The sequence below is a fragment of the Danio rerio genome, chromosome 18 (genome assembly GCF_052040795.2).
Source record: "Danio rerio strain M-AB ecotype USA chromosome 18, GRCz13ab, whole genome shotgun sequence".
Classification (NCBI taxonomy): Eukaryota; Metazoa; Chordata; class Actinopteri; order Cypriniformes; family Danionidae; genus Danio; species Danio rerio.
In genome coordinates, this window is record NC_141038.1 from 12,841,218 (window position 1) to 12,869,140 (window position 27,923).

The following is a 27,923-nucleotide window of genomic DNA, read 5'->3' on the forward strand; positions in this document are numbered from 1 at the left end:
GTGTGTGTGTCAAGCAGCTCCAACAATCATATAACCTCCTTTGGTCAATCTGTATATATATATATGTATGTATATACATACATATATTACATACATATATTACATACAAATATTTCTGTGTCAATTATTTTAAGTCAAGCCTCCCTTGGGCAGATGTTGAAAATGATTAAGTCTGCAAAAACACTTAAACAAATGCACATGGTTTGTCCAATGTAATTGCGATGTCTATGTCAATAAAAAAAAGTTATTACTTATGTTCCCTATCATCTTACTACTCAACTTATGGTTCCATGGGGATAAAGCTTACTGTTTTTAAGATAACTTGTCAATAATCTCAAGATTGCCAAAGTGGTCCTGCTTGAAGTGGAGGAGAATGGCCAGACTTCTTCAAACTGATAGAAAGGCAACAGATAGAAAGGCAACAGTAACAGGTTTATAAGAGAATCTCTGAATGTACAACCCATTAAACCTTGAAGCAGATGAGCTACAGCAGCAAAAGAGCATCTTCTGTTAGTTAAGAGCAGAAAACAGATAATACAATTAACATAGTATCACCAGCACTCAACAACTCGATTATAAAACAAAGTTGCTTCATCTGAAACTCAATTTCTGCAATGACATTCAAATATAAGGTCAAAATTTGCTGTTAAAATAAATAAACAAAAACATGGATCCATTAGGTTTAGGCTGCTAGTAGATAAGGTGATGGTGGCATAAAACATATTTTGTTGATATACTTTGAGCATTACACTGAGCATTATCTAAAAACACCAACCATGTCCATTTCTTTATGACCACAGGAAAACACATTCACACTGCTCAAATCATCCCAAACTAGTCTCTGGAACATGAAAATGAGTGCACTACATTCAAGTGGCCTCTACAGGCACCACATCTCAATCTAATTTAAGATGAGGTGCCACAAGAGATTAGCATTGTGTCCGACAAATCTACAGAAACTGCATGATACTGTCAAGTCAGTATGGACCGAAATCTGTGGTATGTTTACAAACTTCATGTTGACTAAATGCCACAAAGTATAAGGCAGTTCTGACGGCACTTCAAAGGTAAAACTCTCAAGTGAACAGTGAGTATATTTACGCAGTATTCCAACTTTCTTTCACAACTTCAGAATGTAACAAAGTAACTGATGCATTTTTCATGACGTACTGTTGAAAACAAAGGCTTAAATGATTTCGAGAGGTTTCTTGAGTCTGCAAGGCACTGTTCCCACTCCATGCTTGTTTAAGAAATAGATAAAGCATTTCAAACACTCCAAAATTCACAGGATAAAAGCATAGACAATGAAATCTGAAAGTGCGACACTGCAGCAGTAGCTCAAAGAAAAAGTGTGCACAGAAGAGTCGGAAAACAAAAGCATGCTCGAGCTTATTGTAGAAAAGAGTTCATCAAAAGTACCTGACGTTTCACCTTATTAACACAAAGCCACACTGCTAATAAGCTGCATTGTTATTTGGGTTTTGTGACAGCAGATTGCATAAACATCGCATAAAAAAACACGATGACAAAACACTTCTGCAACTCAAAACTTTCTTTTACTCCTTGCTAATTACTAAGTGTCGCAACAACCTTGTTGACACTGTGAACAAAAAACACTGTTGTTCATTACCATGCACGGACTAGAGTTGTCAAGACACATAATGTTCCTTCAGCATTGCCTCAGTTTTCCGATAAACAATTGTAAGTGTTTATTGAACTTCTTTCTTTGTGATGTTGATGTTCGGAGCTATCCATTATGGGACTGTGTTATGCTGATTAAAATAAAAAATCTTGTCAACTATGATCATTTTGGATAAATAAATGATGAATACATACATAACACACAAAACTACTTGTCTTAATGAGTGATTCATTGAACCGTTCATTAAAAATGGATGATTCAATCAGAAATGGCGTTCACTGATCAACTGACTAATTAATTAGTTTGGAGCTATTTCTATTAGGCAAATGGGAACATCAATATTGTGTCAATATTGTGTCTAAAATGTAATTTACTGAATATTAAAAGAACACTCAGACTTGAGCAACTTTTTAAACACCTTCCAATCACTTTGTTTTTAGTTTATACTAGTCAAACATGTTTAAAACGGCATATTATGTGCATATACAGTAATGTTGTTTAAAGGTGAGTATGTCAGTTTTTGACTCTTTTAAAGCATTGAAGTACTATTTTATGTTTGCAGATGCTTAAGAAACTTTCCTTCTATCGCATGCTGTTGCTTTTATAAAGAACATGATTTAAATCAGCCTTTAGGTTTGATCGTCAGGCTCGCTCTTGTTTTTCCTCAATCTGGCAACCTGTGCTTGCCAACCACTGGGTTGCAAACTTACATACTGCATCTTTAAAACAGAAAGAATTATGACTTGCTTGTGTTTAAGCAGTTTCCTCACCAACTTTCACATTTATAAAACTACTTAGTAAATTACAATTCCTGAGGAAAAACTACTCAATTACAGTATTTGTTGAGTATTTGTCATTAGTTACTTTACACCACAGAAGACTTGTAAAATTAACCCATTTCCAAAAGAATAAGAAATAGAAAGTTACAGTAAGTAGGGCTGTGCAATAATCAAAAATCCGATTTCGATTTTGGCTTCTAACGCGGAGAAAGACCGCGTGCTTATGTGTGTGTGCAGCACACACACACAGTCAGAAGCATGCGGTCACCATTCGGTCTCATTCGCACACTGAGACGAGCAGAGGAGCGCAGATATCTAAAGTCATCTTAGCGTGAGCAATTTAATGGTCAAATAGGTATCAAAACGCGGTGTTTAGTGATTATTCATATTAACCAATATTTGTGTAATAAACAAACGAGTTGAGAATAAAAGACACCTGAAAGAGAAACCATTAAAGTGACCGCGCGCAATATTCCTGCTGCTGCCCATTTTTATCATTATTCAAACAACAAGGAGAACATTTCTCACTGCTCTTGACTGAAGGATTTTTGTAGCTAAAGTGTTTTTCTTAGGGTGAAGATGCTTAAAGCACAGTTTGTTTCATATTTTTATTCTGTTGTATTTATTTCTCTTTCCTTTGCAAGGAGGAAAATAACTGTATGTATACAGTTGAACTCAGAATTATTAGTCCTCCTGAATATTAGCAACCCTTTTCCTCCCTAATTTCTGTTTAATGGAAAGATTTTTTTTTAAACTTATTTCTGAACATAGTAGTTTTGATATCTAATTTCTAATTACTGATTTCTTTTATCTTTGCTATGATGACAGCACAAAATATTTTACTAGATATTTTTCAAAATACAAGCATTCAAATTAAAGTGCAATTCAAAGGCTTAATTAGAGTAATTAGGCAAGTCATTGTATAAAAGAAGTTTCTTCTGCAGACAATCAAAAATTTATACTGCCTAAAGGGGCTAATAATATTGACCTTAAAATGGGTTTTAAAATATTTAAACCTGCTTTTTTTCTAGCTAAAATAAAACAAATCAGCCTTTCTCCAGAAGAAAAAAAGGTCCCACTTTATATTAAGTGTCCTTAACTACTATGTACTTACATCAAAAAAATAAATACAATGTACTTACTGTGTTTATAATGTATTTGAGAACACTTGTAGTGCTTTTGAGTTGGAATAGAGGTTGGGTTATGGACAGGTTTGGTGGCATGGGTAGGTTTAAGGGTTGGTTAAGGTGTAAGGGATGGTCAACAGTGTATTTACAAATGTAATTACAAAAGTTAATTACACATGTAATTACATACAGGTATTTAATCAAGCATAAGTACACAATAAATACATGTATTTACACAATAAGTACATTGTAGCAAACTATTAATTCCTATGTAAGTACATATTAGTTAAGGCCACTTAATATAAAGTGGGACCGAAAAGAATATTACAGGAAATCCTGTTAGAATTCCTTGCTCTGTTAAAAATCATTTGGGAAATATTTATAAAAAAAAAAATTCTCAGGAGCGCTAATAATTTTGACTTCAACTGATAATCGTTTTGAATAATCGTGATTACAATTATGACCAAAATAATCGTGATTATGACTTTTCCCCAAATCGAGCAGCCCTAAAGTGAAGTGTTCCTTTAAGTTCTCGCTTGTTGAATATGATAAAATAATAAACAGCCATAAAAGGATATATTTAGCTTTTATAGCTCAAGACGTGTTTTTTTTTTGTATTTTTGCAAAACAAGTGATATACTCAATAATGTCATCTCATTTATTGTTACAGAACAGTTATGATATTATCATAGACAATAAATATTGTACACCCCTAATGCATTTGTTGTGCATTATGAGGCATCATAAACATAAACAGGCTATTGTCATGACAATATCAATAGTCTTTTAAATCATCAAAACAAACGCATTATACAGTACCGACACAGCTGGATAAATGACTACAGCTGCTGTCGAGCCTTTAAATAGCAGCATTTTGGGATCTTGTCTCGAATGCTTTACATCAGGATAGTTTCATAGTAACAAATTAAAAAAAAAAAAACTTTGCTTCATCACACTGGCTTCATGCAACAAGCTTAATGAGTTTTCACACATGCCACATCCACCTGCCAATCATCCAATTACAAAAGCTCAAGGGCACAGAGTAATGGCTCAATTGTGGGTTAGCAGGTGTCACAACTGGCGTGTATAAAAATGATCACTGCTGGTAAATATTATATGCCTATTTTTGGATGATTCGTAAATTATATTCAAAGAGAATCAAATATGTTGTCACAGGTGGGATATTCTGAATAATTGCAAGGATTACAACATAGGGTAAAAAAGAATATTTTTTAAATGATATATTTTTATATATTCATTGATCATTCATTTTACTCTGCTTTTTACGGCCTGGGTCGCAGGGGCAGCAGTTATAGGAGAGAAACCCAGACTTCCCTCCCTCCAAACATTTCCTCTAGCTCCTCCGGGGGGGATCCCGAGGCGTTCCTAGGCCAGCCGAGAGACATAGTCCCTCCAGTGTGTCCTCGGTCTTCCCGAGGCCTCGTTCCGGTGAAACAAGTCTGGAACACCTCCATGGGTAGGCATCTAGGATCATCTGAAACAGATGCCCAAGCCACCTCAGCTGACTTCCCTCGATTTGTAGGAGCAATGGCTCCTCCAGACTGACAGAGCTCCTCGCCCTATGTAATAAGGGTGTGCCCTGCCACCCTGCGAAGGAAACTCAATTCAGCTGCTTGTATACGAGATTTTGCCCCAAAGCTCATGACCATAGGTGAGAGTTGGAACGTAGATTAAAGGGTTTAATGAGAGCTTCGCCTTTCGGCTCAGCTCCTTCTTTAACCACATTACTGCTGCCGCTGCACCTATCCACCTGTCAACCTCAGGTGTATTATATAATTCTATTTTATTCTATTCTATTCTATTCTATTCTATTCTATTTTATTATATTATATTATATTATATTATATTATATTATATTATATTATATTATATTAATATATATAATTTTGTGCCAGTTATTCATTTTATATTTCATAATGACATATCTTGATTTTTTAACTAATAAAGCTTTACACTAAACCACATACATGTTTTCTTCCAGACCAGTTGCTGTAAAAAGGAAAACAAAAAGTGCATTTAGCATACTATATAAAACATTTGAAGACTTTTTAAGCAACGAAAAAAAATACAAACTACAAATTCAGTTATTGTTTGAAAATGGTAATGTGGGTATGGTTATTGTATATTGACATTATTGAATGTCCAACTTTTTAAATAAAGTAATTTTGTTTAAAGTAAAAAAAAATGCTATGACCAAATTCTCATTAACGTAACAAATATTATAAGAAATAAAAAACCTCGAAATGTATTTTGACTACTTAACATATTAAAATTATGCCTAAAACTTAATAACTTACTAATAGCTTATGGTGGATTGCTTTCTCCCTAAATGCCAAACACCAGGGGGCGCTCCTAAGTAGAGTGATGTGAACCCATGAACCTGTGTCATCAATTTTTACACGCAATTCCAAAACATAAAAAACCACAAACGACCACAAACTATCCAGGCAACAACACTTCAGGAGCCATCATTAAACCAAAAGTCTGCCTCTTTGCTGAAACTAATGTAGACAGCCCAAACATCGTCCTGCTCCTAAACACAAACTTCTATATTTCCATTCACCCAGCATGCATGAAGTCAGTTTTATATATACAGTTGAACTCAGAATTATTAGCCCCCCTTTAATTAGTTTTTTTTTTTACTTTTTTAAATATTTCCCAAATTATGTTTAACAAAGCAAGGAAAATTTTACAGTATGTCTGATAATATTTTTTTCTTCTGGAGAAAGTCTTATTTGGTTTATTTTGGCTACAATAAAAGCAGTTATTAATTTTTTAAACACCATTTTAAGCACAAAATTATTAGCCCCTTTAACCAATTATTTTCGATAGCCTACAGAACAAACCATTGTTTTACAATAACCTACCCTTTATCACTCTTTATTACCCTTTTTTAACTTACCTAATTACCCTAACCTGCCTAGTTAGCCTAGGTAATCTAGTCAAGCATTTAAATGTCACTTTAAGCTGTATAGAAGTGTCTTGAAAAATATCTAGTCAAATATTATTTACTGTCATCATGGCAAAGATAAAATAAATCAGTTATTAGAGATGAGTTATTAAAACTATTATGTTCAGAAATGTGTTGAAAAAATCTTCTCTCCATTAAAACAGAAATTGGGGGGAAAATAAACAGGGGGTCTAATAATTTAGGGGGCTAATAATTCTGACTTCAACTGTATATATGTATATATGTTCCAGTAAACTATAAGATTGCGTAAAAACCTGCCAGATCCACGCTTGTCCACCCACTTGGTGCACAGTTAGGCTTAATCTTCCCGAAACACCCACAAGCCTGAGCTCCTGTTCTCGCACCACAACTCCCACAGCTCTCAGAACAGTGCAGAAGATCCCCTCATGCTCTGCTCAAAATTACTGGCTGCCACAAACCTTATCATTTAATGCAAGTGAAAGAAAAGCCAGATTATTGCAAGTGACTTACATTAATCATTCCAGTTTTTAGAATTAAAGACCTGATAACCCACACACATTTCACACTCTTCATTTCTATATTTAGTTCTCCTGAATGCTCTGAGCAGAATTAATAAGACATTTTAAATGGTGCACAACAATATGTTGCATTTTTAGGCATGATTCTTAAAGGTGACACATTTTTATAAGATGTCAATTAAATCTGTGGTGTCCCCAGAACGTGTCTGTAACGTTTTAGCTCAAAATACAGACAGCTATTTTATTAAAGCTTGTCAAATTTTACCTTATTTGGGTGTAATCAAATGCTGGGGGGTTGAGGGGGTTGTGTGTCACTCTAAATGCAAATGAGCTGCTGCTTTTCAGAAAAGGGCAGAGCCTTGTCATGCCATTCTGACACTCCAGAAACAACAAAACAAGCTAACTTCTCATAGCTAAAATGTCAGAAATGACCAGTAGTAGATTAAAGTTTTACATGTAGACTTAACTAGGACACTTCTGAGTGTTTATTGCTTACTTTTATGATAGAGTGAAGTTGAGTCAAGTTGAGCTACTCATTGACTAGCATGCTGTGTTATCGCTCTATTTGCAAATATACTGCATATCTTATTGTAAGAGAATGTAAAAAGTCTGTTACCTGACTATTAGGGCTGTGGGATTTGGGGAATATATCTAATCGTGGTATTTTTGTCAGATATTGGGATTTCGATTTGCGATTTAAATTTGTAGTCAAATTTCACCTCAATATTCTGTATCGTGGCTTCTTACTGCTAAAATGCAGTTAGAGTTAGTTAAAAAAAGGAACTAAAAGAATATATTAACTTAAACGTTTATTCAAATTTGTTTTTGAATATTCAGAAATTAACCACTGATTTTTCTCTAGAGCAAAAGTAACAAGTTGAACTCAAATTAGGGAGAGTGTGTAGCTTATTATACTGTCTTGATCTTTGGTTTCATTATATAATACTGGACTTATTTTTCTTCAAAAGTTTAAACTTTAAGAGTGCTTAAACAAGAGGGAGGTGTGTGAAAAGCTAATGCCTATCTGAGAAAAGTGTATGAAGTATGTAATGAGGTGTTTTACAGCCTTAAAATATCTATAATGATTGTAAAAAATAAAGCTGACAACTTATTTCTATTACTTATTTTGCAATATGACTATTGCAGGTAATTTTTAGAACGTAACTTAAACTAATCTACCAAAACAATCTTACTGGGTTGCCCTTTATCCGCTTGTTAAGTGGTGACGTGTTAATGACGTATGTAATACTGTTTCTGAGTCCAAGCCATCATTCATTTGAATTGAGAAATCATTCGTTTATTATCAGTTTTTATTCATATATCACACATTAAAGATAATTTTACATAAAGTCATAGTGTACACAACAATCTCTGGGCTTGCTGCATAACAAATATCAAGATGTTTTCAATTTACAAAAAATAGAATCACTTTCTGGCCATTGGATATTAGGCATGGACATATGTATTGCGTTTATATGTGAACGTTTATTATTACCATTCCATGAATCAATTTACCACACATATGCACCACTAAAGTCCTCAAACACAAGTTAGGTCAAATATAAGAGATCTTGCTCAGACGACTATTGTCATATTTTCCTTTCTTGTTGCTTTTTGCACACACTACCTATTCTGTGTGCGAAGATGAGAGGGCCATATCTTGAATTGCTTCACTTTGTAAGATGAGAGTGATCTGATAAGGCCAAGAGAGGTAATTCACAGAACATCACAGCTAACAGCAGCTCTTCAGAGCAGTACAAAGAGAAAACGGATGTTACATCCCCCCTGCTGTCATTAGCTCTTTGAACCAGGAGCTTCATTAAACATTATGGGTAACAAGGTTCAAAAAGGAGCCCGGCAGCGGCTCAGATGATTTTTTTATGTATAGTGGAATAAGAAAGATATGACATGAATATGAGGACACCAGTAAAGTTCATATCACCTTTGAGTAGAATAACAAATATTTTCAAATACATTTTTTAAATGAATACAAAATATAATGATAATGCTGTAATAATCTAACCTGGGCTGTGTGAAATAAAAACAGCTAGTTCTAGAAGACTGAAGTCTAGAGTTATCAACATTATTATGATGTTGTCAGGGGCGGACTTAATAAGCGAGGTAAGCAGCCGCTTAGGACCCTGGGGAATTAGGGGGCCCCGATCAACACCAAGAAGCCTATATTAATAATAATGGTCTTTTATATACATTTAAATACATTTTATATACATTATATGTTGTAAAATCTTTCTATAACTATTAAGATTTTATTGTTATAACAATATATATTTCCAGAGGCCCCTATGAATAGTGGAACATTACTTCCATACTGCACATCCGCAAGGTGTGAGTACGCGGTTCAAAGACACTTCCAGTCTGCCAGTGATCAGAGTAGAAAAGAGGTAGAGGTAGATGCAGTGTGCAAGAGTGAGAATTTTTTGAGAGAAAAATTAAATAAGACAAATGAAATGCAACTACTTCCACGATTCTGCTTTCTGGCTGAAACACCTGTCAGATGATGAGTGCTGGGAGTTTTTTTTAAAGAGAGGGTCTGTTCAAAATAAAAATATCCAGTGAAAAGTAACAGCTGCCAGATCACAAACAGCAATTATTCAAATGAAAAACTGTTACAATTATATTGATTGATTGGGAATTAAATTTGTTTAAATGGTTTCTTAGATCTAATCACAAAAATGCATTTAGTTTTATATTAAAAAGGTAAAGGCTTCTTTAAATATTAAAATATACTTTAAATATTTTATGTACTTTTTGTATATATTTATTTAAATACTTTTAAGCATGCAACTTATGTCCAAAAAAGAAAAAAAAGAAGAAGAAAAAATTATATATATATATACAGTTGAAGTCAGAATTACAAACCCCCTGAATTAATTATTAGCCCCCTTTTTTATTTTTTCACCAATTTCTGTTCCATTCTGGAACAATTTTCTGTTCCATTTTTTCTAATGGAAAGCAGGTTTTTTCAACACATTTCTCAACAATTTTTTTTTCATAAACATTTTTAAAAACTGATTTATTTTATCTTTGCCATGATGAAAGTAAATAATATTTGACTAGATATTTTTCAAGACACTTCTATACAGCTTAAAGTGACATTTAAATGCTTAGCTAGGTTAATTAGGTTAACTAGGCAGGTTATGGTAATTAGGCAAATCATTGTATATCCATGGTTTGTATATATATATATATATATATATATATATATATATATATATATATATATATATATATATATATATATACACATACATATATATATATATATATATATATATATATATATATACACATACATATATATATATATATATATATATATATATATATATATATATATATATATATATATATATATATACATATACTGTAAATATATACATATATATATATATATATATATATATATATATATATATATATATATATATATATATATATAGCTTAAAGGGGCTAATAATTTTGACATTAAAATGTTTTTAAAAATTCAAAAAATGCATTTATTCTAGCCAAAATAAAACAAATAAAACTTTCTCCAGAAGAAAAAAATCGTATCAGACATACTGTGAAAAATTCCTTGCTCTGTTTAACATCATTTGGGAAATATAGAAAAAAAATCAAAGGGGGTTTAATATATCTGATTTGAACTGTAAATGGGTGAACCTTTATGTACAAAAATGAATAAGAACCAGCGCACTAATTTAACGACATTATTTGTGTGCAAAATGAAGTTTACCTTGTGTGTGTGTGGCTTCAGTATTACAGCAGCAGCGGGACCTGCCTGAATTACACTCAGCCGGTCAGAGGATGGAGGCGAGGTGGAAGCAGATCTCATTGGCTCCCGCCGCTCCATTTAAAGGAATCCAACTCGTCAGTCCTTTAACATCCTCTATCATCTCACGAGAGGAACTTTAATCGCTCGCTATTTTCATTAAGGAGCCACAAATCATCGAAGATCTGATCTGGAGCGTGGAGCAACGTCTCTGAGCCACTTTTATATACGTGAGAGAAGCTCATCAGTGATCGACGGGCGATTTCAGAGCAGCAAAAAGCTCATTTTTCCCTCTTTGAAATAGTATAACAAGACAGATTTAACAAGAAGGGGTCTCCAAAAAGATCTTTAAAGGATTACTTTATTCTAGATCTCAAGGATGAACACTTGAACGTTTAACTCTTTTATTGACGAGCTGATCTCATATTACTCAAGTCATGGAACGATGGCGTGTTTTTTTCATAAGTGCATAAAATTGTTTACACGATATGGAGATCTCGCCATGCGGTCCTTTGGGAAGCAGTGCTCCGGGTAACTTTTATACCATGGATCCAGGAGGGCTTTCAACAAGTTTTAAGTGTCGTTTATCCTCTGGAACGTGATTTGAGTTCATTCTGTCATTTGTTTGAGGTTGTTAAGCTAACGACTGCAGGGTTTCTTAAGACTTTGATAAGGTTTTATCGTTAATTTACCTCAAAATACGAAGCTCGCCGGCTCTTATGGGAATAAAACACTCCTCCCGCTGTTTGCTCCTCAGGAGAAAAATGGCGGATACGGAAAGCACTGAGGTAAGGGACGCCGATAAACGGATCATATACAACGTTACCAGTTTGATTTTTGAAGCCTCAGTAGATTATATCGCGTTTAAAAGCATTTTTTCCGTCTTTTGACTATACACTGTAAAAATGCATGGTTCGACAATTACTTCACGTTAACATAAATCTATTAAGTTAACTTAACACTTTTTACAAATGTATGTGAATTGAACATAAAAACATAAGTTGTCCCAATGTAATCTCACAATTTGTGTTGTTTCAGCTCATTTTAAATAAGTAGTTTGAAAAAGCAAAATATATATTTTTTGTGTAATACAGAGTATAAATTATACTTACTTAGACATTTAATTTGTTTAAACAAACTTCTGAATTGGATTTGTCTTTTGTTAAAATTTGTTCTGTTCGCAAGTTTTTGTCGTTGTTTTATTTTATTTATTTATTTATTTTTTGCTTGAGGTGAACGAAGCTCTGAGTATGTTAACTTTTATAACTGTATTCCAAAAAAATGTATACTTTAGTATGCTATAAACAATTAGACTAGGGAAAATAAATGTGATTGCTGTAATTCGTTCTGTTTGTGTTGGGTTTGAATTGGACAAATGGTTACAATGTGGGCTGGAAACCAAAAGGTTGTAGGTTCATATTGTGCGAAGATTGATCTATTGAGAAACACTTTACCTCAAATCTGCTCCAGTCGGACTGCTTCTGTACTAGGTACTGTGAGACCCTTTGTCTGAAGAGAAAGGTAAATGCCTAACTAGTGATTGATTAGTAAAGCTGTTAATGCTCTGTGGTACTGGTTCACGGGCTGCAGAGTCTAGTCGCTGTCCTTGGTGCTGCACCTGGGTGTGGAGCTGAGAAAATCTGATTCAATGTGATTTAAAGAGAATATCTTTTAAAAATACTGTAGAAATAGTAAAAAAATTTACATTATATTCATATTATGGATTTAAGTCTCAGTGTGGTACACGGAGCTCGAGATATAAAAAAAAACACATGAAAAAGGTAGCCTACATAAAAATATGCAACAGTTCTTCTGATGATTGTGATTAATTTGAATTGTTTTTGCTTGATATGTTAATACATGCACTGTTTTTTTTAATTTTAAAAATGAACCGAACAATTGTTTTTTTTTTTTGCCAATTTGTGGTTTAAATTTTTGCAAACTGATCTTTAAGGAAAAAAGAAATAATTTAATTATTCCATTAATTTAAAGTACACTCAGAAAAATGTGAAAAATAGAACTAAAATTGGTTCTTTTGACCATTATTACAGGGGAACCATCTTTATCGATGGATTCTATGTAGCATCTTAACCACCCCAAATAACGAAAACCATTAGTACTACAATATAGTGCATCTGGAAAGTATTCATAGAAAGTATCCACATCTTTTTATGTTACAGCCTTATTCCATAATTGATTAAATTATTTATTTCCTCAAAATTCTACACACAATACCCCATAATGACAATGTGAAAAAAAAATTAAATAGTTGAAAATTTATATGTAAAAAAAAAACCTGAAAAATCACATGTACATAAGTATTCACAGCCTTTGCCGTAAAGCCCTAAATTGAGCTCAGGTACATTCTGTTTCCACTGATCATTCTTGAGATGTTTCAGCAGCTTGATTGGAATTTACCTGTGGTAAATTCAGTTGATTGGACATGATATAAAAATGGATACACCTGCCTATATAAGGTCCCAGGGTTGACAGTCCATGTCAAAGGACAAACTAAGCATGAAGACAAAGGAATTGTCTGTAGACCTCCGAGACAGGATTGTCTCGAGGCACAAGGCTGGGGAAGGTTACAGAAAAATTTCTGCTGCTCTGAAAGTTCCAATGAGCACAGTGGCCTTCATCATCTGTAAGTGGAAGATGTTTGAAACCACCAGGACTCTTTCTAGATCTGGCCGGCCATCTAAGCTGAATGATCGGGGCAAAAGGGCCTTAGTCAGGGAGGTGATCAATAACCCGATGGTCACTCTGAGCTCCAGCATTCTTCTGTGGAGAGAGGAGAACCTTAGCGAAGGACAACCATCTGTGCAGCAATCCACCAATCAGGTATGGTAGAGTGGCCAGAAGGAAGCCACTCCCTGCCTGGAATTAGTCAAAATGCATGAAGGACTGAAGGTATCAGACATTGTCATTATGGGAAATTGTCTGTAGAATTTTCAAGAAACAATTGAATTTATTCTACTTTAGAATAAGGCTGTAACATAAAAATTGTGGAAAAAGTGAAGCGATATCAATACTTTCCAGGTGCACTATGACACTTAAATTGGTTCCTCTATTGTCACGAACCAAAGAGCCACGTAGAAGTGCTAAATACACAATAAAAACAACTGAAGAACCATTTTTGTGTGTGTGTGTGTGTGTGTGTGTGTGTAGTCTCACACAGTGGTATATAGTCGTTATTCGCAAATACACTTTTTAATTGTGATTATCTGTTGACATGATGGCAGTAAATTTCAGAACTTGTGCAAGAAAATAGCTACAATCAGATGTTTTCTTAATTGCTAATTTCATTCTGACCTTTTCTGTCCATCATTGTTTGTTTTGTCACAGTGAGAAAAAGGCATGGCACATATCTACAGATTCATTTAATCTCCACTCTCAGTACAGTAGTAATGCGTTCATTAAAAGTATATTACTTTTGGTATTACTGACCCCAAAACTTATTTTTTTCTGAGACAAAGGGAAAATTTCACAACAGGCCTGGGAACAATCAAGCTTTTAGATTCACTTTGTGTTGTCATAAAGGCATCTTAAGATCAGAATTGGCCACTGGCCACTCTTTCGAACGCTTCTGCTGTCCCATTACGGCACGAGGCCAGAGTTTTAGTGAAGGGCAGCGAAGGTCAATGAAGTTCGTTTATGGAAGAGCTAAATGCTAAACATCTGAATCATCATCCACGTTTTGTGGTTTAAATCCGGAATACTAAAGAGTGGAAACAATCGTGGGATGGAAAGGTTGCAATCCAGTGCTGCCACTGAGCAAAAGGCTTTGATGAATTTCAGTTTCATTAGTGGCCTTGAACTTTATGCAATCCTCAATGAGGGATTAGTCAGCTGGAATGTATCGACATAGTCATGGAAGCATGAAATCTAATCCATGTTCATTAAAGGATAAAAGAAAATGGGCATATATAAGAAAGCTGTTGTTATAAGGTCCTTGCAAAAGTTCAGCTCAGCAGTAGGCCACAGTATAATGTCAAGGGATCTTTAAAACCCTCTGATGGATGCTGCCTGACCTCCGAAACTTCTCCCAAAATAGCAGGAAGGCTGAAGACTGCTCTGCACTGAGGCTGTTAGTCTGTCAAACAAGCTCTGACAGAGAGTAAATGGAGGCAGGTTGAGTTAAGTCTGTGTCAACTAGACCTTTCAAACAAAAGTTCAGCCTAAATGATCATTGAGTGAAAATCAAATGAGTTCAAAACAACGTTAAAACTCTCTGGTGCTCTTCATTTAGAAGTCACACTTGTGGTATTCACTAAGCTAAAGGGTTTTAATACCTAAAATGTAAATTTCTCGGAAAAGTCATATTAATTTGATATTGTGTGTCATTTGTGACGAGGATGACTGCAAGTTTGACTGTTGTCATGCCCTTAATGCTGAGTTCAGACTGCATGATTTTAGCCCTGATTTTGAGAAATTGCAGATAAATGCCTGAAATCACAGACAAATCGGCGCTTGTTCACGTGAGTGACAATCAAACAATGTGAACTATCAAAGACGCGATCTGAGAGAATTGCAGATGAGTCGCTGATGCCCATGAGATATTTGGCATACTTGCATCTGGAGCTGTCGGCGATTCAAATCATTCATTCATTCATTCATTCATTCATTCATTTTCTTGTCAGCTTAGTCCCTTTATTAATCCAGGGTCGCCACAGCGGAATGAACCGCCAACTTATCCAGCACATTTTTTACGCAGCAGATGTCCTTCCAGCCGCAACCCATCTCTAGGAAACATACACACACACACATACACTACAGACAATTTAGCCTATCCGATTCACCTGTACCCAATTCACCTGTCTTTGGACTGGAGGGGAAACCCACGCGAACGCAGGGAGAAGATGCAAACTCCACACAGAAACGCCAACTGAGCAGAGGTTCGAACCAGCGACCTTCTTGCTGTGAGGCGACAGCACTTCCTACTGCGCCACTGCGTTGCCCATCGATTCAAATCATGCCGTGTGAAATGTGTTCTGACTGAAAATAACATCCGCGATCACCTACAGCCAATGAGAGAGCAGCATTCACTAGTATGTGTACCTGCAGGCCAGCGGGAGGCTGGGGGAGTTAAAAGCACTAATTTTCAGTCTATTTGGACCAAAGAAATGGAGGAAAAACTAGTGTGAATTTGGCAGGAGCACCCGTGTCTGTTTGATGTGTCATCTGAATAATATCACAATCAGATCGCAAAATAAAAAAAGTTGAGGATAAATTGTTAAATCTCTTCAAAAGCCAGGTGAGCAACATAAATAGCTACATTTTCTAAAGCTAAAGCCTTCTTTTTCCAGAGGGGTGTTACAGCCTTAAAACATCTTATATAATTGTAAAAAATAAAGCTGACTGCTTCGTGGATTTCACCTATTGCAGGCTATCTTTAGAATGTAACTCCCGCAAATAACGAGGGACCACTGTATATTCAAATGAACTTAAAGCAAAATATTTTTGTATTTCTATATTAATAAAATGTATACTTTGTGTTTTATTTTTATTCCTAAATTTCCTAAAATATGTCAATATCTATATCAATTTTTTACCTGGGTTACATTAAAAGGTGTCCGCTTATTGCAAAAAAACAAAAAAACTAAGCAACCCAGGCTCAATATTTCCGAATATGTGTATCTAAATGATCTTGGAATTGCTGAACTTGAGTTCAGCCGTTTGAAAGGTTTTCAAGCCTTTTGTGTTCTTCAAGGTCAACCATGGGTTTCAAAAGTATACAGCTTACAGTTGTGGTTCTTACTGGAGAGAAAACACCACTTAGCTCTGAAATGCACACGGGCACTTGCAGCTTTATTACATGATTTCCTGCCAAAAGCAGAAAGAGCTGTCCATGAATCTGCAAAATTCAGAAGGGCTCTTCTGTAGACTATGAAGGTTGAGAGATGCAATGCAAAAACAACTCTTAAACTCGTCATTCCAGTCATAAACTAACACTATAGATGGCAGTTCTATTTGTGAAGGATCCCAAGAGCACTCGTTTTCCCTTTACGCACATCATTCTAGTTATGTCACGAAAATAAAAAACCATCAAGAGCATGGTTATAAGGTGGAGTGCTGCTGAAATGTGCCATTTGTCGAGGTTAAAAATAGAACAGGAATGAGATTTGTTAGCTGACTGGAGAGGCAAGGACATGTGTTCCCCCTCCTGTCTTTTTAATAGATGCAAACCGAACACCTTTATGCCTCTTGATACAGCTGCTCTTCCCCTTTGCTGACACTCATTATTTTAAATCCCTCGAGCCAAAAGGTTGCCCACAAACTCAGACACACATACACACATTGGCACGCTTATGCTAATACAGAGTCATGCACACATATCATCATCACAAAATTGCAAAACTACAGCAAATGAGATTTGCAGGATATTAGCTCCAAACATAAATGGTTTAATGGGAATATATATTTATTATTATTATTTTTTTAAGCACAATATTATGTCAACCCAGGCTCTTTGGAAATATATGTCCAGTACTACATATTTTTTTTGCAGTTTTTGTTTTCACAAATAAACTAGAGGGCATCTTGTATATGTTTGACCATCTCAAATATGTTACTGGTGCACGTTTTCTCATATGTGCCATTTGTCGTAAATCCACCAGAGGTCGCTGTGGACATTTCTGGAAATATCACAACTCAGGCTCAATCTGATTTAGGCCACTGTGTAAGCTTTTTCAGATTTCAAATTAATCTCCACTCGTGCCTTCTGTTCTCATGTAAATCCACCAGAGGCCGCTGTCTACAATGTGAACTGACTGAATGACTGCCTGACTGACCAATCGACTGACCCAACCTCCCCCTTCCCTAATCCCAACCAATAGTGTTTTCTAAAACACCGATTGATCTGTCCACCCACTTCCCTAAACCCAACCGCAGTGTTTTAAAAAGCAATCCAGAAAAAGAAAAGCCCTCTGATTTTTACGACATTTTCAAATTTTAACACATTCACATTCATTGTTATTTACTTGTTTAATTTATTTTTTAGCTTTCATTATTTTTCTTACCCACTTTCTGGAACCAATCTTCATCCCACTCACACGTACATGTTGACGTACATTTCAAGCTACCGGACAAACTAGTAACAGCCGTCCGTACATAGGTTAGTGGTCAGCTGGTAAGCGAAAAAAGGAATGGTGTCATACCACCCCCTAGCATTTGGTTTAAAGATGAAATGCAGCCATACGTAGCTCTGGCTACATAATTCGATGTCTCCAAAAATGTATGTAGGGCTACGTTTTCAGAATGACCCTATGTTGAAATTTCAACGTCCAGTTGACTTGTCGTTGTGCATGATATATCAACTTAATACCGAAGGTATCACCCACCCTTATCCTAAACCCAACCGATAGTGTTTTCAAGAGTAAACTACAAAAGAAATACCATCGTGGGTCACATAATTCTATCACAATCTCGCACTGCTTTTATGGGTTTTGTTTTCCTTGGTTTCTGCAATCGTCTGGTCCGGTCTGCTTCACGTCCCAAGTCTGGAGCCGTTCATGGTTAGCTAGCGAGCAAACTAGTCATGCCGGAATAACTTTATCACAGAGCAATTGTTTTACACACAAAATGCAGCCATATATACCAGCGAGCACATATTTGTTGGTTCTCAAAAATTTAACCTTGGGCACATTTTCCCAATGAGCGCCTGTGTTGAACAATGTTCTAGATCAGGTGCTTTTCAAACTTTACATAGCTTAAGTCAACCCACTGATATTCTGCACTAAATCATGCAGTATTTCTCTGTGAGGTGGAGGAAATGGCAGTTTTTCTGCTGGACGCAGATGTGCTAATTAGACTCCGAGAGGCTCGCCTCATGTAATCTTTGTTTTAGGGCGTTTTTCATCCCAATCCAACTAAGCCACGTCAAAAATTTTATTTTAAATGAATGTATGTATTAATTTTCCTTTGGCTTAGTTTCTTACTTATCAGGGGGTTGCCATTGCAGAATGAACCACCAACTATTCCGGAATGTGTTTTATGCAGCGGATGCCCTTCCAACTGCAATCCAGTACTGGAAAACACCCATACACTGTTGCATTCACACACGCACTTGTACACTATGGCCAATTTTTTGTACTCAATTCAAATAGTGCATGTTTTTTAGACTGGGGAAACCGGAGCACCTGGAGCAAACCGGCCCAGACTCGAACCTATAACCTTGCTGTGTGGTGACAGTGCTAACCACTGTCGCCTCGACTTAAATTAACTCATTATATTTGTAAAAATGAGTCAGTAATTGTATTTAATTTTTTGTCTGAATCATCTGTTTCCTTTCTTTTTCCCTTTTAGCAACAGCCCCTGAGTGCCGCCCCATCCCAGTCTGTCCAGCCGTCTCCTCTGCCCAAACCGGTGTCATCGGTCCATCAAACCCAGCGGCCCACACACCCATCCCACGCTCCTCACACCCCTCACTCAGCCAGCTTACCCAGCTGCCCAGGAAGAGGAAAGATGGCCAAGTTCCTGAACCCAGAAGAGATGACCTCCAGGGATTATTACTTTGACTCATACGCCCACTTCGGCATTCATGAGGTATGATCACATCAGCAACCACTCTCCTTCAGTTGCCCTGAATTCAAAATGAAGGTTTATTTGGGTGTTAGTATCAATAATATGTCCGTTTTTTAAGGTTAACTTTAAGCTAGTGTGCTCCAGAACAAAGACAAAAATTATGTTTAGAAGATAACAGCATTCAAAACGTGTAGTTTATCACTTTAGCTAATAGAAATCAATGACTTTTATGACATCACCGTTCACTTCAGCTTCTTATTTAATCTTCTGACCAATCAAATGTTGTATTGTATCTGGTATCCCACCCCCTATTAGAAGAAGTTGCAGCTGTAATCAATCATTTATTCACATGTAACAGAGCACTCACACCAAACATCTACCTAAATGTGCATAGATAAAAAAAATTTAAAAACTAGTGACCGACACACTGTTGATCAGAACACCGCGTTTATTAGTCGTAATATTGAGGATAGGGACGACAAAAGCTGTTCTGCTGAAATACACTGTGCTCATGTACACTCGCAAACTATATCAACGGCAAGCACAGAGCGGAATAATGCAAGGCTCACATGCTTACACATATTAGTCAATATACAGGTAACTAGGACATTCAGAAGTGAATAAAGACACTTACAGTTGTATTCTATAGGGGATAAACAATATAGACAGGAAACAATGAATGGACTGTTTTCACAATTCTTGAAGAAAAAAGGCAATGGGCTTTATGCACAGCTAGGGTTTTAAAGTTAATGATAAACTTTCCGGTAAAAGCTTAATGTGACTATTTTCAATTTCTCAAGGTTGTTATTACAGCATCGATGTTGTAATGTAATTACAATACATTCAGTTAAGTAGACCTTAGCATTAATTTAGTCGTTTAAGTGTAAAACGAAATGAAAGACTGTTTTAACCACTAGTGCCATCAGTAGCAACAGGCTAGCTCAGAAATTCCATTGAAAATACTGAGATAAAATAAACTCATATTTTAAAGACATGGCAGGGGGAAATAAAATTTAACACAGTGTTTCTTGTCTGATCTGAGACCCACTTCATATCGTACTGTATATCTAACAGGCAGTGAAGATTGCGGGTTTTTAAAGAAATCAGATCTTAAACGTGACAATTGTGTAATGGATAGACAGTTCACCGGAAGCCCTTGGGCTGCCTGGCTGAAAATTAAAAATGTGTGCATATAGCCCATTGCGGTGTATTTTGATTTGACATGCCCTGCATTTTTGCTTTGAGGCTCTTCCTTCAGGGCAGAGGCTTCTTACACCATAAAAAAAAACAATATGTACAAAAGGTCATTTATTCCATTAGTGGTGCCTGTTTTAAATCAAATCCTTTAGCTCGAATATGTTTTGTAGGGTAGTTTGCACATATACGAGTTAATATATTGTGTTTGATGGGTTTTAAAGAATGTAAATGCACACTACCTGACAAAAGTATTGTCGCCTATCCAAGTTTTAGGAACAACAAATAATAACTTGACTTCTAGTTGATTATTTTGTATCGAAAGTGGCTTATATGAAAGGCAAATGCCTCTAGATTATGCATATTTTACCAAAATAAAATATGATCATGTCTTGATTTTTAATGATTTAATTAGGAAAGTAAGGTCTGACTTTGCTTAGACAAAAGTCTTATCACTTAACAGAAATAATGTACAATATAGAATATAAAGTCATGGTGCAGTGGAAAAATAATTAATATTGTGTTTGACTCCTATGAGCTTGGAGGACTGCATCCATACATCTTTGCAATGACTCATATACCTTATTAATAAAATCATCTGGAATGGCAAACAAAGTGTTCTTGCAGAACTCCCAGAGTTCATTAAGATTATTTGGATGCATCTTCAATGCATCCTCCTTCATCTTACCCCAGACACTCTCAATAATGTTCTTCTCTGAGGACTGGTCTGGCCATTCCTGGAGCACTTTGACCTTCTTTGCTTTCAGGAACTTTGATGTAGAGGCTGAAGTATGAGAAGGATCTTACTATCCTGCAGAAGAATTTGGCCTCTCCTGTAGTTTGGTATGTAATGGGCAGCACAAATGTCTTGATACCTTAGGCTAGAGATCTGCGCAGGACTAAATTTTGAATCCCGCTCCCGTCAGGTTTTAGCCCGAACCCGACCACTCCCGCTTATATTCTGCATTTGTTGTCCCGCTGCCCACCCCGCCCTATTTTCTACCCGCCGCGCCCAATCCCGCTAAAGAGCAGGGGGAGAACAAAACTGAAAACCACCCAGCTATACAGAGTGCAGACAGCCTATAACAAGCTGTCTGTAAAAACACACACACGCACACACATGCACACACGCACACACATGCACACACTCACACATAAGCACCAAGCGCACACACACGCAGCAACAAACAAGCTAATCACAGCATCAAGCTGTCTCATTCACACACACACACACACACACACATACATACTTACGCATGCTTGCTCGCTCGGGAGCGATATTGCTAGATGGCCCGCTCTCACCCAAGATTAAACCAGTTATCGCTCCCGCGCTTTATTCAGAAATTTATTCCCGCACCGCAGAAATATAGTCAGGTCCTGCGGCTCCCACGGGACAGCCGCGAAATGCAGACTTCTACCTCATGCTGTTGATGTTACCATCTACTCTGCAGATCTCTTGCACGTCCCCACTAGGGTTATTGAATGTAACCCCAAACCATGATTTTTCCTTTACCAAACATGACTAATTTTTGTGAGAATCTTGGGTCCATGCGGGTTCCAATAGATCTTCTGCAGAATTTGTGATGTTTGGGATGCAGTTCAAGAGATGATTCATCTGAAAAATTTACCTTCTGACACTTTTCAAGATGATCAGCTAGTAGTTATTATTTGTTACTCTTACAACTGGGATCAACGACAAGACCTTTGTCAGGTAGTGTATGTTGTATACCAGTGTTAAATGAATTTTTGTCCAAAACCTCTGTGAAGAAAGTAAAGTTAAGGAGATTTCCAGATTAATGTAATGCCACATGAACTGCCACAGTGCAGGAACACACACAATATACTCTGGCACAGATACACGACAACACAGAGCGAAAAAAACAGACCACACAACATTCTGACCCACTTAAACTACACTGAATGCTGCATTTTAAGTGGAGAAATGATAAGTCAGAATTACTGTTATAGATGGTGTTTCCAGTTAGATGTGCTGTACCTCAACAACTCAGACTGGCAGAGCTGCAATACCATCCAAACACTATTGGCTGCTTTTAAAAGGGAGGAGGTGCTACTCAATACGCCAGCCTTCTTTTCATATCACAGTCAAAATTTATACCACACACCGAACAATGAAGGCACTACAGGGGATCTTTAACAGAGATGCTGAGACATCCGATGGAGGATATAAGTAATGGACATTAGTCATCTTGATTCATGCTGGGAGTAATGTATAATGCAGCGTATGCAGAGAAATGGAGCAGGAGTGAGGGTGTCATTGAATTATAGGGTGAGAGAGAGGGAGAGTGCGGTGAACAGGAGGTTCAGACGAGACCTGCAAGATTAATTTTGTTCAGACTCATTTTTAGTATATAGGTCAGATCTTTTTTTCCCTTCTCTCATCTCAATGTGACAGAGGCGTACACCCAAAAATGCTGCATAGATGTGAAGAGGCATGCAGTAATGGTGACAGCTAGGTTTTTTCGCATTCGTGCAGGTTGTCAGTTGCACAGTTGTAAGCAAAATTGGTGCTAATGTTAGTCACATTTTCTATATTGAAACACATCCTAATACACTTATAATGGTTAAAAGTGTTGCCTAATTAGAGGTGATTTGCCAAAGATTGTATTGCTTTATATTACACATGTATTTGGTTTAGATTCTCCCCTGGCCCATTTAAAAATAATTGTGAATATATTTATTTTGTTTAATTAATATCTAAATTATGTTTGGTACTGGTATTGTAACCTGAAGGGGATGCTGACAACAGAGTGCAGATCCTAATGCAGGATTTATCCAGAAAAATGGTCAGGCGAGAAACAGTCACAATCAGAAGCAAACAGATGTATATGGGTAATCCACAGTTGTGGTCAAGAAACAGGCAGAAGGTCAAAAAGCAGGCAGCATGCAAACAAACAAACAAGGCAAGGGTCAAAACCGGGAAGGCAAGGAAAACGTGTCGTAGCCTTCACAAATCAGTTTAACAAGACTCAGCATAGATCAGTGCGCATGTGCTGTTAAAATAGTTCTTGAAATCAGTTCAAGAGCAGCTTCAGCTGTGTCTGTGTGTGTCATCACTGCAACTCAGAACAGGTGTGTGAGCAGTGCATGACTGGAGCTTGTAGTCCAAAAAGGCGGATTTGAACTGTGTGTTTACCAGTGATCTGCACAGGCTAAATTGCTGGTGAACGTGACGGGTAAACATTTGCTGTTGATATTTCTATGGCCAAAGAACAAAATGTTGATAACTTGCCAACTACATCGTTTTAACATTGTAGCAGATTATGTGTTAGATGTCATCATGGCGTTATTATAAAATTTTAAAAAATATATAATATTGTAGCTGTGTATTTATTTATTTTTATTTATTTAATACATTTTTTACATTTATTTAATTAAAATTGGGTTTTTATTTTCTTGTTTTAATTTAATTATATTATGTTACAATTTATTGTACAATATATTTGAAGAGTTTTTTTTTTAATTACTATAACAATTTGATTACTTTATTCCAATCTGTCTTATTGATTCATTTCCTTTATGGTAAAGTAATTTACCTTCAACTGTTAGTTTTATTTTAGTCTTTTTATTTCAATATTTAAACAAGATTTTTTTCTTCAAACACTTCCACAACCCCCTAGCACTCCGCTTGACGATTTTCATGATTTATAGGCATGAGAAATGTGCATATGAAACATGACGAAGTACACTTTACAGCACAGTTGTCAAAGCCAGTTCCTGGAGGACCGCAGGCCTGCAGTTTAATTCCAACCCTGCTTCAAACACTTAAGCTGCAGTCACACTGCACTGTTCTCCCCATAGACTTCCATTCATACGCACGCCAATGCATCAGACTGGAAACGCAAGCTTGTGCGACAAGTTTTTGCAGTTTGCTGCAATGGAAAGTTCAAGCTTGGTGAACTCTGACCTACGAAATCGCATCACATGATTGCGTGAGACCAATCGAGGATCAAAACATGGTCTCTCTGGACAGAAATTTAAAACATGGACCGATCGCTCGCTTTTTTTAATGTCTAATCATCTTGTTTAATCCCGCCTCTTTTCGCAGTGCCCTACTACATAATTACACGCGCACAAACTCTGGTGTGACTGCGGCATTACCTGTAGGTCAAACACGCAAGAAGGACTAAATTAGGGCCTACTCACACTATGCCATCCGTACCGTACCCAGGCCCGTTTCCCGGATCGTTTGAGAAGTGTGAGTGCGCTGAATCGGGCTCAAGCCCGGTTCACTTGGGCTTTGGCGCGGTACGCTTGTGTGTGAGTGCAAAACGCGCCAAAGCCCGAAACTGAAAGCGAGACGTGACTTTTAAGGGACTGTTTCATATGGATTTATTAATAATTCTTACTGTTCAGTGAACGCAAACTGCTGTAGTTTATTAAAGACGCAAACCCCTCACTGCACGACAGCTGCGCGCCTTCAGCAGACCTCCTCATTCCTGCAGCAAGAGAGCTTTATGATTGTTTATGAGCGCCAAAAGTGTCGGAACTGTTCGGCAAAATATCTGACTGCGTGTCCCCGCATCCCTAAGGAATGTTTGGCGAAATATTTGACTGCATGTCACTGCTTAACAAACGACTGAAACAATATAACTAGAGAAATCTCCACTGTGCTGCTGAGTGAGAGAGTGCTTCTCACTGAACAGCGCAGCAGCGATGACGTAAGCGTGCCGAAGCCCATTTGTGGTGTGAGCGCGGTCCGTCGGGGGAGACGGGAGGGGGGACAAGCGTGCTTTGGCCCAGTTCGAGGCAACTGTACCTAGTGTGAGTACGGCCTTAGTTTGATCAAGTGTGCTTAATTAGGGTTATAACTGTGCAAAGCTCCGACCCTCCAGACACTGGCTTTGACATGCATTACAGTATTAAGTCTCTTTAAAAGTACTGTTTGAAAACCTGAGAGATACTCTATCTACACAAATTTCTTTTTACCCATACCTTTCTAAAAATGCCCTATAATATAGCGGAATTGTGAAAACCAAAACTGCAAGAAAACGTAGTCCAGGGTACATACTTGTTGGCTCTCAAAAATGTAATCCTGGGCACATACTGAATTTCCTATGAGCCTTGGTTGCAAAATACGATGATTATATCCAAAATCCAACATTCTTCCATGTGAACAGAATACGCCGGTGTGCATTTCTGCTTAAGAGTGAAGACTGAATAACTCATCGGGTATATTTTAATACAAGATAGCTGTCTACCTACAACATTTTATACTTCCTTTCTACATATACCTATACAATAAAGCCATGTACTGTACAGTATATCCATTCCACTCACAAGTAAAATAATGTATAATACTGTGTCAAATAAACAAAGCATTCCATTCTATTCATGTAGTAAATCACTATTATTTGTAACACAATCGTTGAATAGTTAGAATTCAATATAGTTGAATTCTAACTAAACTATAGACCCCCCCCCCCCCTGAATTGTTTTTTTTTTTATATATATTTCCCAAATGATGTTTAACAGAGCAAATAAAATTTTCACAGTATGTCTGATTTTTTTTTTCTTGTGGTGAAAGTCTTGTTTTATTTCAGCTAGAACAAAAACAGTTTTTAATTATTTAAACACCATTTTAAGGTCAAAATTATTAGCCCCTTTAAGCTATATATTTTTTCGATAGTCTACAGAACAAAGCATCATTATACAATAACTTGCCTAATTACCCTAACCTATAAAAGTGTCTTGAAAAATATCTAGTCAAATATTATTTACTGTCATCATGGCAAAGATAAAATAAATCAGTTATTAGAAATGAGTTATTAAAACTATTATGTTTAGAAATGTGTTGGAGAAATCTTCTCTCCGTTTAACAGAAATTGGGAAAAAGGTATACAGAGGGGCTAATAATTCAGGGGGGCTAATAATTCTGACTTTAACTGTATGTGTCTGTATGTTAATGTGCAGGAAATGCTAAAGGATGAAGTGAGGACGTTGACGTACAGGAACTCCATGTACCACAACAAACACATCTTCAAGGACAAGATCGTGCTGGACGTAGGGAGTGGAACTGGCATCCTCTCCATGTTTGCTGCCAAGGCTGGAGCCAAGCACGTGTATGGGGTAAGAGGGCGGCCCTCCTTATGCCTAAAACCGCATGAGCCTGTAGCCTCCTACCCTTTTGGAAGCATCCGCACAGCCCAAAATAGCATCATGTGTGGCAGTCGCACTGAGAGCTTTTGAAGGTGTAAACGAATAATCCTCTTTTGTGGAGAAAGATGACGACATATTACCACCTACTTATTTCATAATGAGGATCAGAAATATACGTTCACGCCAGGAATCGTAATCTGCATAAAAGCTATCATTTTCTTTAAATGCTAATGGAAATATTCTTAGATGATGGAAGATGTCCCTCTAAAGAGCAGTGTTCAACATGTAACATATTAAGATGGACATTAGGCACATGCTGGATGATAAAGCAGGCCCCTATGGTATTATTGTGAATTAAAAGAAACATTTGATAAAAGTCAAATTACTTACTTCATCTTATAAAAAAAAAAAACAGAAATGATACAAATACGCATACATCACATAAATATTTGAAATATATAAGTAACATAAAATGTATAATAAATAGTACTACCTTAATATCAATATTAAACATATGTATATTATTTGACCATATTGTAAACAAGGTTGTGGTAATAGCAACACTACTGCAAATTATGGTTATATATATATATATATATATATATATATATATATATATATATATATATATATATATATATACATACAGGGCTTTATAATAACACCCGACAACTCGCCAAATGCGGGTAGATTTCAGCTTTGGCGGGTTAGACAGCCACTCCCACTAGCCACTTTGGCAGGATGTAAATAATTTTTACATTGTAGTTTTCTTAAAGCAGGGTTCGACAATAAGGATGGCCCAATATGCATGCAAATGTGATCTTAGAATCGAGAAACAGCACGACTAAAAACAACAACTGTGTTCGCACAAGACAAAGCAGGTGAATACCGTATGAGAGGATGATTACTCGCGCGCACAGGTGATGTTATGCGCGCAACTGTTAAAAGCGGGCGCGCTCCCATTTACCTGCGCTTTTTTTTTTTCCGTTTACTTGCGATAGGTTCTCTTTGAAAAAGACTAGACAAAAACGATGCTCGTGTACCCAAAGTCCTGCTGCTTTTAAGAGCTCAAGATTGAAAAATATTCATATTTGTAAGCAATAGCAGCCATCACTGCTTTCGTTTTATTTATTCTCGGGCACGTGATCATGCTTTCATTATCACTCGTGGTATGTTTTTACCTGCTTTCTTTAGCTTACAGTTATTTTTGTTAATATAGTTTAATTATCATCCTTTACAATAACACTGCTTTAATATGAGATTAACTCCCCATTTATGTA

At 36.5% G+C, this 27,923-nt stretch overlaps 2 protein-coding genes across 2 annotated transcripts in view; one reads left to right on the plus strand and one right to left on the minus strand.

The window, feature by feature from the left end:
- The window catches only part of LOC147839658 (uncharacterized), a 92,338-nt gene extending 80,781 nt beyond the window's left edge, over window positions 1-11,557 (minus strand). Inside the window, exon 1 of the mRNA XM_087293031.1 lies at window positions 10,774-11,557. Coding sequence (XP_087149157.1) covers window positions 10,774-10,890 — 117 coding nt within the window. The 5' untranslated portion in view covers window positions 10,891-11,557. The remainder of the gene's footprint in view (window positions 1-10,773) is intronic.
- Window positions 10,919-27,923, plus strand: part of prmt8a (protein arginine methyltransferase 8a) — a 42,992-nt gene continuing 25,987 nt past the window's right edge. The window contains exons 1-3 of the mRNA XM_087293022.1: window positions 10,919-11,597; window positions 19,114-19,353; window positions 26,458-26,613. Coding sequence (XP_087149148.1) covers window positions 11,529-11,597; window positions 19,114-19,353; window positions 26,458-26,613 — 465 coding nt within the window. The 5' untranslated portion in view covers window positions 10,919-11,528. The remainder of the gene's footprint in view (window positions 11,598-19,113; window positions 19,354-26,457; window positions 26,614-27,923) is intronic.